Genomic DNA, 13,602 nt, shown 5'->3' with positions numbered 1-13,602 from the left:
ACTAAACCCTTCTCGCTGGCATGCTAGGTGTGTGTGTTTGTTTGTTTGTTTAGATGGTCCAATATTCAAATACAAAATTCCCCCATAACCAAAATCTTGGAAGTGGTTCAGTACAGTGAAAAGCTTTGCTGCTTGCTTTTCTTGTGTAGAATCTGTTGCTGTGATGTAGCAAATATAGGCTTAGACAGCTTTAAGAGTGAGAAAAGCCCCATTTGCACTTTACTTTTAAAGCAGTTCCATACCACTTTAAATGGTCATGGCTTCTTCACCTAAAGAAAGCTGGGAACTGTAGTTGGTTAGAGGTATTGAGAACTGTTATGAAACCCCTATTCCCCTACAAAAAGCTACAATTTCCAGAGTTCTTTAACAATCAAACTTAGGGGACTCTGGGAATTGTAGTGCTGTGTGGGGAACCATGACCTCCTACCAATTCTCAGCACCCTTAACTACAGCTCCCAGAATTCTTTGGGGCAAGTTATGGCTGTTTAAAGTGGTATGATGCTGCTTTATATATCGCGGATAGGGCTCTAGACACATCCATGGAAGAGGTCTGTTGATGACTATTAGTCAGAATGGCTGTATGGAGCTTCCTAGTTCAGATTAGTGTCCTATAAGAACTCTCTCAGCCTAGGGGCCACATTCCCTTCTGGGTGACCTTCTGGGACCAAATGTCTGTGAGTGGTGGGGCCAGCAGACTAAAGTGGGTGGAGTAAATCTTAACCTTTGTACAGTAGACTAGTTCTACACACTCCTCTCTGTCCTCCCTCCAGACAAGCAAGAGGCCTTATTGAAGTTGAAAGATGCATTCCAGCCAGGCAAAAACATTCATTTGCCTTTCCTGGCTCTTACAAGTAGAATGCTGAAGCAGGTGTGCCTTTAGTCTGATCCAGCAGGGCTCTCTCCTTATGTGCGCAGATGTTAAAAATGCAACAAACGTGCTAAAAATAGGTACAGATATTAAAATGTTTTGTGCAAAAGTTAACATTTGCTGGACCTTTGGTCTGATTCCTCAGGGTTCTTCTTGTGCTCTTTATGAAGGTATAAATTTCTCCTGGCTCTTCAGGAACTACATAAGAATGTAAGAAGTGCAGGCTAGATCAAGCCAGTGGTCCATCTAGCGCAGAATCCTGTTCTCACAGTGGCCAAGCAGATGCCCCCGTGTTGGAAGCCCACAAGCAGGACCTGAGTCAATATTAATTCTCCCCTTCTGCAGGTTCTAACACCTGGTATTTGATAGCCTTCTCCTCTGGGAATTTGTGTAATCCTCTTTGAAAGCCATTAGGCTAGTGGCCATCATGACCTCCTGTGGATGCTTAAAAAAAGGGGTGGTACTTAAAGAACAACAGCCTGGCCACTTCTGCCTATTTTTCATTTTAACTCTCCCCTTCTTATGCCTTTTCACCTTGGCTTTCCTTCCACATTTCAACTCATTTTCTTAATGTTTACTTTGGATTTTGGCTGAGCATTGCAATAAGTACCACAATGTGTTCTGCAGGCAGAGTTCTCAGACTTTGCCGGTGTAAGCTGTCTTAAATGTCAGAGAAAGATTTGGCCTGTTCAGTATGTATCCAAAGTAAAAAAGCATCAAAGTTTATTAAATTGGGGTGGGTGGGTGTGCAGTGGAGTGAAGCCACCAGACGCATGGAAGGTTTTTGGGGGGAGTATCCTAAGGGGTCATCCGAGCGGCCATCATGAATGAGTGGAAAACAGCCAAAAGCCTTTTGCATTTAAATACTTTGTGGCTTTGAATTACAAATTTAATTGATTAAATAAGTTTACAAGTACAATCCTGTGTCTTTTTACCGGAAATAAGGCCTGCTTTGCTTAGTGGAACTGACTCCTATGTAAATGTGCATAGGATTGAGACTTAATAATATTTAAATAGGCATTTTAGCCAAATCCTCCCCCCCTCCTCCTTATTTATTTATAAAAATATTTATATACCACCAAATCCTAAAAATATATCAAAGCAGATTGCAGCATTAAAATAATAAAAGTCATGCAATAAAAGTGTGAAAAAATTAAAAACAATTCAAAAAGGTTAAAAAGAAGCTTCAATAAACCATTGTGGAAGGATGAACTTCTAATTGCCTACATAGGCACTTCTTGTTCTTCAGCTTGAAGTCCCCAAGTGATTGTTAAGTGTTAGAACAACTTTGGATTCATTAGACCAAAAATAAAGAGAAATAAAAAGTGAGAGCGGGTTTATATATTACTCCCTTCTGAGGCTGGTCGGAGTAGAACCCAGAATGCCTCATCTGGGTGCAGAGCTGCCCCATGAGGGGAGTCACCAGGACTACCGGCTGGAGTGTCTCACTGGGCAGTGAAGACCTCTGAGCTAGTGCAGTGGCTTCACCCATCCAGCCTGTCTTCTCAACAGGAAGGGCTTGCAAAGGCTTACTGTTCAGGCTGGAACTTTGCCTGGACAGCTCTTGCCTTTCCTGGCTCTGGCGTGTTCTAACCCTGACTCCTGATGCTGCCTGCATATAACTCAGCCCCAACAGCATTTCAAAGATCCAGTGAAGGTTGTTTTCCAGAACTGAAGTAAGAACACAGGGGAATGCCTTGGAATGCAGGGTAATAACAGGTGAGACAATTGATCCATCTAATTCAATACTGTCTTCACTGACTGGCAGCAGCTCTCGGGTATCAGTCAATAAGCCTTTCCCAACCCTGCCTCTGGATTTCAGGGAACATACCTTGGACCTTTTACATGCAGAGCATCTGCTGTACCACTGAGCTACAGCATTTCCTGTAAAAAAGAAGTAATATTCCAGTCCTGATAAAGGGCTGATTTAAATAAGAACACAGGAAGCTGTCTTAAACTAAGTCAGACCATGGGCCTATCTAGCTCAGTATTGTCTATATTGACTAGCAATGGCTTTTCAGGGTTTCAGACAAAGGACTCTTTCCTAGCCGTACCTGGAGATGCCAAGAACTGTACCTGGGACCTTTTGCATGCTGAATTATATAACTGAATTATATCTGTACAACAATAATCTACTCATTGAGGAATCCTCAAGATATACTCCTAAAATATTCCAGATTTTCCCAAAACCAGTTTTAAAGTCATTAATAAAAATTTTTTTTAAATAAAAGGAGTATGTCTTTGGACCATGTTCTCTATTATTGTTGGATCAGAACTGTGCACTTACTTTTCTTCCTGTCACATAAGGTGTTGGGCACTGGTGAAATGTCTAGAGCTAATTCCAAATAATAAGAAATTTATTATTTCTGTCCTGCTTATCTACTGATGATCTTAGAAGGTCTAATAGGGTAGTTGTTTATTTTTTTAAAAAAAATTGCAATACAAATAAGCAATTACCCTGTTTTTAAAAAGAAAAAGCCACGCACTATAAAATAAATGGCAGAAATTAGCAAGAATAAGCCTCTGAAAGTTGCTTCTGGGACAGTCTTGTACATCTTGCCAGAATGATCTCATTTTTCTCTGCAGAGCTTCTGGGTCGAAAGCTGCACCTGGATTCCCCAGCGACAGGTACTGGGGACAAACTCCAGATGTGTTGGCATAATCTGTTGCAGCAAAAACAACAGCATTGTGGGGTACCTTAAAGACAAATATTTTTATCACCTCCTGAGCTTTTGTGGGATTGGAGTCTTTGTTGGGTGCACAAAGCAGTCTAAATAGATTTTGTTAAAGGTGTATTCTATATCCAAGTTGTGTAGAGATGGATAGATTCAATCCATGTTTGGGTAATTAACAAAAGAATTGAGTGGGTGCCTAGATTCAAAATGTGGGGCTTTGCATACTCTCTAGTGGGAGAAAGCCCCCAGCAGTTTAAAACACTATCAAAGTTAAGCAGCAGTATAGCATGGAATGTATGCCATTAAACCCTTTTGCATAACCCATTTAATCTACTTTAAACCTCTTGCCCCCCCCTCCTCTAGCATTGAACAGTTCACACACACTTAAGTAAGTTTAAAATCTTTACTTACTGAATCCAAAGGACTGATTCATGCACTGTTCCATTCAGCAGCAAGGAGAACACAGGTTGATTACTTGTGCATGCAAAATACACAATATAGTTTTAGACCTGTGGCCTGAACTTGGAGCAGTTCAGACACATCCATCCTGGTCAGTTACATGGTTGGCAGGGAAAGTGAGAAAAGGAACTAGAAGAAGCTTTACTTCCTCACTCATGGAGGTAAGAGGGCGTGACCTAGCTAAGTCTAGGAACAGAACTCTTTGGTCCCTACATTTGACTGCAATTTCCCACAGTTTGGGCTCCATCATGGAAGCGTGATCCTATCGGAGCCCCTTAAGGAGGCCTCACCTGCTGCAACACCGTCATGCCATCATCCCTGGCACCAGGGGCCCTGGGAAATCCAGTTTTATCCCAGGGTACCTAGGTATGGGTGTCAGGAGCCCTGGGAACCACATTTCTTCGAGTCTTTGTCGTAAAAGGCATTGCCATAGCAGGGAGGGAAGTCTCCCAACAGGATCTCCTTCTGTCACTTCCAGAGAAGTAAATAAGAAGGTGGGTGGATGGAGTTATTCTGCAGATTAGACTACAGTCAAAGCCAAAGGACTCATGCTTACCTCAGTTTGATGATGAAAATTAATATACCAACGAAGTGCATAGTCAGTCGATTTGCAGCTTAAGTGCATTTAGCTTGTGCGAATTCAGCTTAACAATCCCACCCAACATTACACTCACCTGGTGAGAGTGTTCAGAGGTGCTGGGAGAATGTTTTGACTATATGCAATTTTGGCTTTATGCTCTATCCCCAGAACATAACCTCTACATAAATTGAGATTTGGCTGCAAATCCAAACATGGGCATTGCAGACTTCAACGACACCCCCTAATTAGCTGTGTCCTGCTCCCATCTGTGGGAACACAGATAATTTCAGGATTTTGTCTCAATAAATATTTCTCACTGTAGCCATAGGGCATCATATTTGTGGCAACTCAGCACTGAAGCAATATTTCTCAGTCCATGCTGAATTGAAATGCAATTGGATCACGTTTTCTAATTGCATTGCAACTCAAGAAGTGGTGCGTTTTTCATTTGAGCCCTGTGTGCACCCATTGACCCTTCTATTTAGAGCCCAGCTTGGGGCTACTTTTAAAGACCTCCTAGAGTTTGGATCTGGTGTGAAATCAGACTCCTCATTAGCTTCAGGGAACTCTGTGAATCCTCTGCTTTAAGAGCTGCATTGTTTGCCGGTCCAATTGAAGGTGTTGATCTACATGGTTTTGTCTTGCCTTCAGTATATTGTTCTTCCTCTCCTCCACTGGCCTTAAAATGCTGGATAACAGTCCTAAGACTTTTCCTGATGCAAGCTGCCCTCTGGTGACTATTTTGCAATAACATGTGACACAGATACAGATCCTTTATTATGTGATCATAGACCCAAACAAAATAAAACTAAGAACCATTCAAGTGAGTTATCTTAACATACAGAATACATTAAAGTGGGTTGTAATGCATAAATGATATAAAATAAGATATACTACATAGTACCTTAAAATAAGCAAATTAAGAATGAGTTATAAATAAATAACGTAACATAACCGGATTAAAGATTGTAATACATGAGAACAGCAGTGGGACAGGATGTTTTAATTGGAGGATATTTCCTTTTCAGTTTTTTTGCAGCCAAAAGAGAAATCTAGCCAGGGTCTCTGTTAATAGTTTGTTCAAATCTGCCAAAAGGTAGGCCAGATAATATTACATGTGGGTGAGGGTTTGTCTGTGTTTGTGTTTGTGTGTGTGTGTGTGTGTGTGTGTACACATAAGTGCATGTGTGTCACACTCTCCATTTCTGTGTCTTGCAGAAATGCTGCACATGGATTCTCACTTATCCAGGTGGACAGCATGAAGGTCACCATGAAGGACATCTTGCAAAAGGCTTTGAAGCGGAGAAAAGGATCCCAGCGAGGCTCAGGTGGGGCTCTCATTATGCTCATTTTGGAAGTAGGTTGGTTTGTTGCTGGCATCTTTAATACCTTTTCCTTAGAAGCCTACTTCCTGCTTTCCTTTGTGGAAACGTTCTAACTTGCTTTTCCCAACGAGTGCAACAAAGGTAACAAAGGCATTTTAGACTCTATTCCCAGCTGTTTTTGTTGTACACAGGTCAGAAGATCCTCTGCCATATTTCACAGTGGGAAACGCCAACTGCGATGAGAGGAGGGTGACGGCCCAATATATCCATAGCAAAGGCCCGGTTCCTGGTCTTGTGATTATTATCACCCACTTTGTAGTAAACGGCCTTGTCGGAGTAAAGACCGCAGGCCAGCATTCTCTGACTGCAACAAGCTGGGAATGTGAACGAGCCTTCACTTCTCACGGTTTATGTACACTTTTTTAAATTAGTGTCAGAGAAAGATATGAATTGAAACTGTAAATCTATAGATATGTCTCTGCCCAATGCAGTAGTACTTAATAACAGAGAAATAGGTGCATTCCAGTGCTGTCAAATATGCCATTGTCTTTCCAAATGGCGTGTACACCAAATCTCATGAAAATCGTTTGCAAGCGTGTTGCATTAATATCACTGGACCAGAAGGCTGGCTGAAGTGCTGCTTTTCTCCTCTTTAAAGTGGGAGCATCCAGCATCTCAGTACTCACCTGACACTAAACCATGGTTTGGTACTATGTGGATGAGCTTCAGCGAGGCCCAAGTGAAGTGCCTAACTCACCCCCCTTGCCCTCCCCTCCAAGTTTATTCCTGGTTTCAAAGAACCTCAGCCTATGACAAGTCCTGTGTTAAGAGCCTGCTGGATCAGGCCAGTGGCTGCAGCCTATTTTCATAGAGGAGTCGCTCCATCCTTTGTGTCATGGACTGGCTGGATGCAGAGGAGTGGGGGTGGGGAGGCACCAGGTGGGGAACCCCCAAGGGAACCTCCAGGGGAAGAAGGCTCAGAGACAGGGGAGTGGTGTTGGGATGATTATGCATGTTCAGAGGGAGAAGAGGGAGAGGCTTGGGAGGAGGTGGTGGTGGAAGAGGCAACAGGGTTTAGTGAGCAGGAAGAAGCTGGGGCAGATAGTCCAGAATTTTCAGCATTTAGGAAGACTTAAGTGTTTGTGCATGTTTCATGTTTCTTAAAGATGCACGTAGGGGCTGGAGCCTACCACTCGTTCTGAATAAAGGGGTTTACAGTCACTTGTCTTCAGGTGTTCTCATAAGCAATGCTAGGAACCATCTTTTATTTCTGACTTTCGTAAATTGAACAAACGTGCCACGTGAATCAAAGCACCTGGGTTTTTACATATCACCCTTCCATTTTTCACATTGATTTGCCACCCCTCAGATGCAATGCACTGGGAAAGTGAAGGCTGTGATCCTTTGTGCATCTACTTGGGGAAGGGGCCATAGCTCAGTGGTAGAACATCAGCCTTGCATGCAACTGGTTCCAAGTTCAACCCCCAGCATCTCCAAACCAGGCTGAGAATGTCACCTGCCCCAAGCTTGGACAGCCACTGCCAGTCAGTTTAGACAATAGTAAGCTAAATGGACCAATGGTATGACTCCGGATAAAGCAGCTCCCTGTGTTCCTCTGTAAAGCTATAATCCTTTGTAGCTACTGAACTTGGGCTGACTTATTGTTGTAGTTATTGTTATTATTATTGTTACTACTCCAAGTGCTTCAATATTCTTATTTTTAACTTTATTCTTACTACTGTTACTGTTTACAAAGCACCTTACATTTTCTGAGCACTGTACATATATTGAAATAATAGCACAGTCCCTGCCTGTAGACTCACAGTCTAATTCAAAAGCAAAAAGGAATGGAGAGCGAAAAATGTTGGAGCAGCTGCTCCTTTTCTGTCTAGTAGATGGGCCAGATAATTTTCCACCTTGCCATGATGTTGTTTCTGGGAGGCAGGGAGTACAGACTCCTTTATAAATAAGCATAGGATTGGGCTGCGAAAGCTGCTGGTTGTTTTGCTTTAAAGCTTCCTTGTGATGCAAAGCTTCATGTCCAGAAAGTCCTAGGTTCATTCCCCAGCATCTCCAGGTAGAGCTGGGGGAGACACCCTGTCTGAAATCCTGGAGAGTCAGAGTAGGTAAAAAGGTAAAGGACCCCTGGATGGTAGAGTGCAGTCAAAGGTGATTATGGGGTGCAGTGCTCATCTTGCTTTCAGGCCGAGGGAGCTAGCATTTGTCCACAGACAACTTTCCGGGTCATGTGACCAGCATGACTAAACTGCTTCTGGTGCAACGGGACACCGTGATGGAAGCCAGAGTGCACGGAAATGCCGTTTACCTTCCCACTGCAGTGGTACCTATTTATTTACTTGCACTGGCATGCTTTGAACTGCTAGGTTGGCAGGAGCTGGGACGGAGCAACAGGAGCTCATCCCGCCGCACAGATGCAAACCGCCGACCTTCCGATCAGCAAGCCCAAGAGGCTCAGTGGGTTAGACCACAGCGCCACCCGTGTCCCTATAGTCAGCACAGACAATATTGAGCTAGTTGGAACAGTGGTCTAACACTCTCTAAGGCAGTTTCCTATACTTGTACTCCCTAACTTTAGAGTTTTAAAAGTATGCTTCTTTGCAAAAACTTCCTTAGATGTCCTTAGTGTTTAAAAGTACACAGAAGCTTAGAGTCTCCCTATTTTAAATTGTGGAGCAACCAGGTTGGTGCCTGCAGGCCTGTGCTTTTCCGTCCAGTGTTAGCAGGCATGCCCTTACAGCCCTAACGCTGAGAGAATCTTTCTCAACATCAAGAAATAATTATGGTGAGAAATGGCACAGGGTCTTGTCACGCCACAAAGAACTTTAATATAAACCTATCTATAGACTTGGTAGGAGATAAGCATCTTGTCTTGGTTAAATGAATGAAACACTCCTTATTCTTCCCTTGCCCCACTTCGCCCCCCCCCCTTTAGTTTTAACTGCATTGGAAAGAGAACATAATTCCCCGCCCAGCGTTCTGTTTAGAAAAAGTAGTTGAGCACCATTTCTCTTTCTCTCTCTCTCTCCCCCCCCCCTTTCTTCAAACGAGTCTATAATCTGTCACGGATTTAATTAGCTATCTTCAGATGAAAGCTGAAGTTTTAATAAAAGTTAGAAGAGATAACACAGCGAAGGACACGGATGAGCTGTCTCAAGGCCATATTCCAGGGGAACGATAAGAGCTGTAAAAAATGGCAGTGTAGAGCAATTGAATGAAGCAATGAAAATCTGATTCTCGTAAAAAAAAAAAAAAAAGAGGGAGAGAGAGAGAAAGAGAGAGAGAGAGAACGGCGATGCTGGTAGGGTACAGTTGTAGATGAGAACCTGCTAGCGTCTGCAAGCAATTTGGCCCCACGCCAGACGTCATCGTTCACCCTCGGCTGTTGGCGCCGCGGTCCAGATGTGCCAGCCGCACGTCCCGGCTTTTGCCAGCTGACTGCGCCGTTTGATAACCAGCTCTCCGGATGCCCATCGCTGGCCGCAGAGATAGAATTAGATGATGATGATCTTCCCACAAGTTGAGAGAGGAAACAATGCATATAAATCTTGATTTCATCTCAGCGTGAGAAGTCTTTATCCATCATCACTCATAATGAACAAGTCGTTAGCCGCGATGAATGGTGTTCTGCTTCCCCCCTCCCCCCAACAAGCCCCCCCCCCGGCACCTTCCCTCACACTACCCACCTCTTTTGTTCACTTTTTTTTGTTTTGTCTTGTATTCCGGGTGACTTTTACCTGTTTCCTGGGGGTCAAACTTTTCTCTTCTTACGTGGGTAGTGGGAACAGTTACAGCATCTGCTTAGCCGAATAATTAAGTTGCCTGCTTGCCTAATGGATTAGGAGCAGTGCCGCTTCCCTTCTTGTTAGGCACTTCTGGAGCCAGTCAACTTAACGAGAATGCCGCCCCCCCCCCCCGATGCAATTCTGGAGTTTGAAAGTCCCAACTCCCTGCCCCAGTTGGCAAAGAAAGGCATAATATTTTGACAGTGGTCACAGTGGGTCCATGGTGTGATCCTGTTTTTGCAATAAAAAAATTCCTTCCAGTAGCACCTTAAAGACCAACTAAGTTAGTTCTTGGAATGAGATTTCGTGTGCATGCACACTTCTTCAGATACCTGTTTTTGCAGGTTGCCTTATATATATAGATACAGATATGTATAGCACAAACTATCAAGTGAGACTCTAGTCTCTACCTCCCATCATGTTTTGAGGGGATTTCTACCTTGTGTGATAATTAAAGTGGCAATATCCATAATTTTCTGTGCGTGTATCCTTCACCATTACAATATACATACATATTATACATACAGCCTTTGCGTGGCTGCTCTGGGGTTTGGGAAGGTTGGTGTTAGTGCTAGCCTGTTGCCTCTTTCGATAGTCCCAGCTTTTCCGCAGTTCTAACTGAACTGCAGTGATAGGCTGCAAAATTGGTTTTTCACATCTTGCACTGGACAGAAGGGGCGGGGGAAGGTGCATTTTGTATTGAAATGCAATGAGATTGCTTTCAGACAGCATCTGCTGCACTCAAAATATTATGTCTGTCTTTATACTGGCCTGCTTCAGAAGATCGTTCACACAAATGGGCATCAGGGCTGACGGAGCCCCCTCTCCCCCCACCCACCCAAGCCTCTTCCTGCCTCCTGTCAGGTACCAGCATCGGCATGAAATCACTAGTTGATGCTATTTTATTTTACAAATTTATTTATTTATTTCGTAAGATTTATACACTGCTTGATTGTATATTTTTTTTAAAAAACAACAAAAACGCAAGACGGTTTACAGGAAGAATAAAACAATGACATTTTACAGTCAAAAACAACTATTTAAAACTAAAAACAGATTAAAACACACATCAACATTCTACATCTTTGGGTGGGCTGATCGAAAACAAAAATCTTTTGAGCAGGTGCCAAGAAGAGTACAACAAATGCTCCTACCTGATGTCAGTAGGCAGGAAGTTCCAAATTGTGGGTGCTGCCACACTGAAATATCAGTTTCTTATAAACGCAGAACAAATATTATGGAGCACCTGTAACAGTGCTGGTTCTGCAGATCAAAGCCGGTCTAGTGGGCAACATATGGAGTAAAGCAATCTCAGAAGTAAATTCTCAGGAAAACTTTGCTTCATCTGAACTTGGGTGATCTGGCTTTACGTCAATTAAAAAAACCAGGAGAGTTAAGCCAAGGTTTGCTTAATCTGAGCCAGGATCATTCCGTAGAAGCCAGTGCTCAACAGAACAGAACAGAACAGAACAGAACACTCAGCCCCAGCATTTGTTGCTTTGAGGTTTGTGAAGCCTTGAGTCTGAACCAGGCCATTGCCTCACAAACCCTGCAAAGGCCACTTTACTACTAAATAGTTGTTGTTGTTGTTGTTGTAATTAAATTTGTATACCATCCTTTATCCAAAGATCACAGGGTGGTTCACAACATAAAAATAGAAAAATAGAACACAAAATAAATAATGAAACAAGAACAAACTAATAACCCCCAACTCACAAACATATTTAAAAAGCCATAGAATGTTCAATCAGCCAAAGGCCTGGTAATGGAGAAATGTTTTCATCTTGCACCGAAATATATATAATGAAGGCACCAAGCAACCCTCTCTGGCGAGAGCATGCCACAAACTGGGAGCCACCACACAAAAGGCCCATTCTCGTGTTGCCACCCTCCAGGCTTCTCATGGAGAGGACACATGAAGAAGGGCATAAGATTAAGATTGCAGGGTCCAGGTGAGTTCATATGTACAGTAATTATAAAAATATTTATATATCACTATATCATAAAAAATTGAAGGTGGCTTCCCATTTGTGGAATGCTCTAACTAGCAAGGTTTGCCTTCATTACATATCTTTAGGCACTGGGCAAAACATTTTTCTATAACCAGTTTTTTGGCTGCTTAAAGAATATATGGCCTTTTAAATGTCTTTGTGGTAGGGGGTTACTGGTTTTTTGCATGTTTGGCTTGTTGTATTTTGCGTTCTCATTTTGTATTTTTATGCTGTGAACTGCCCTGCAATTTTCAGATGGGCAGTATATAAATTCAATAAAATAAATTATACACACACAAATTAAAATGAGAGGCCATCAACTATTATGGAAATATGTATTCTTAATTGCCTGTGTAAGCTTGGCATTACAGGAAAGTTTTCAACAGGTTGAAACAAGCTTCCTACTGAATCTGGGCTGATGACACTAAAGACTCTGTTTTGTTTTGATGTCAAATAAGCCCCACCAACAGCAGTCCTTCAGCAACTGAGCTGAGACATAAGGGTTTGGGTGGTCCCTGGGATTCAGGGCATTGTAAATTAACAGAAGGCCCTTGAACCTGGCTCAGGAGTCGATGGCAGCCAGTGCAGCTGTTTTCATGATGGTGTCCCATGTTCTCGGCCATATGCCCCCTCCAGCAGTCTGGCTGCTGCCTTCTACACCAGCTGGAGCTTCCACACCAGGCCCAAGGGCAGCTCCACATAGAGCCCATTGCAGTAATCCAGCCTCAGGGTTACCAACTCATGGACTACAAAGGTCAGGTTATTCGTGTCCAGGAATGGACGTAGCAGGCGAACCGCCCAAACTTGATCAAAGGCACTCCTAGCCACAGAGTACACTTTTGCCTCTAGTGTGTCCCTAGCCAGCTTTCCCAGACACATAGTGTAGAATCTGAGCAGTATAGCCCCAGGCGTTCATAAACAGTTGGCATCATCTGAATCTCTTGTCTATCCTGATTAACTGCCCACACCAGCATTGCACTCTGTGCCCACACCTTTTAATAGAAGGTTATATAAACTTTACCTTTACCGTACTCCTAGAGCTCTCAGTTGATACATATATACATATGAATTATTTGTTTGGAGTTGTTTGGAGACCCTGTAATCCCCTCAAAGAAATGCAGTTTGGGAACTGAGTGGTTTAACACTCAGTCCCTCCTCCCAGGAGACTGGGAATTGTAGGTCTCTGAGAGGAATAGGGGGTCTCCTAACAGCTCTTAGCACCCTTAACAAACTGCATTTCCTGGATTCTGTGGGGGAAGACAGGACTATTTAAAGTGATATGATACTCATTCATAGTGCAGACAGGGCCCTTCTGTTGATTGCAGCAACCTAGTATTCAGAGGCATTCTGATTCTAGTGGCCTCATATAGCTATCATGGCTAGCAACCTGTTTATATGACTAGCCTCCTCTGAATTTGCTGAAACCCCTTTTTAAAGCTGTCCAAGCTAAGTGAACATCTCTGCATCTTTTTGCAGAGCATTTCATCAATTAATCACATGCTGTGTGAAGAAGTCCTTTCTTTTGTTTGTCCTGAATTCCCTGTCAGTCAGTTTCATTGGATGACCTTGAGTTCTAGTTATTATGGAAGAAGGAGGGCAGGGAGGAACAGCTTTCTCTGCTTTCTTCATGCAATGCATAACTTTATGCACTTCCATCATGTTCTTCCTTATGACACTTCAGGTCCAACCAAGTTATATTCATAACAGACCCATTGAAAGCAATGTACAGTATCTATGTTAGTCATGCCCACCCATTTCAGTGGGTCTGCTCTAAGTAGGACTAACATTGGGTACAATGACTTTTTTTCTGTGCATATGAGCAGGCTATAAATTTTTTTAATCCACAGCCAAATAAATAAATGAAAGCCCCAAACATTTAAAACTTTTTTATAGGGAATGTT

General features: G+C 42.9%; 1 protein-coding gene across 10 annotated transcripts in view; it reads left to right on the top strand.

Annotated features, from left to right (window-relative positions):
• MAPKAP1 (MAPK associated protein 1) overlaps positions 1-13,602 on the top strand; it is a 199,567-nt gene that overhangs the window by 88,775 nt on the left and 97,190 nt on the right. For 6 of the 10 annotated variants that reach the window (XR_014215512.1, XM_082207706.1, XM_082207703.1 and 3 more), the window contains exons 7-8: positions 3,455-3,496; positions 5,801-5,910. Coding sequence is in view for 9 of the 10 variants with exons in the window: in XM_082207706.1 (XP_082063832.1) it covers positions 3,455-3,496; positions 5,801-5,910 (152 nt within the window). In the remaining variant the exon portion in view is untranslated. The remainder of the gene's footprint in view (positions 1-3,454; positions 3,497-5,800; positions 5,911-13,602) is intronic. The other 4 variants (XM_082207708.1, XM_082207704.1, XM_082207705.1 and 1 more) reach the window with 1 other exon arrangement.

Source organism: Podarcis vaucheri, assembly GCF_965113315.1.
Source record: "Podarcis vaucheri genome assembly, chromosome: Z".
Classification (NCBI taxonomy): Eukaryota; Metazoa; Chordata; class Lepidosauria; order Squamata; family Lacertidae; genus Podarcis; species Podarcis vaucheri.
The sequence above is the reverse complement of the archived record's forward strand: the minus strand, read 5'-3'. Positions and strand labels throughout refer to the sequence as shown.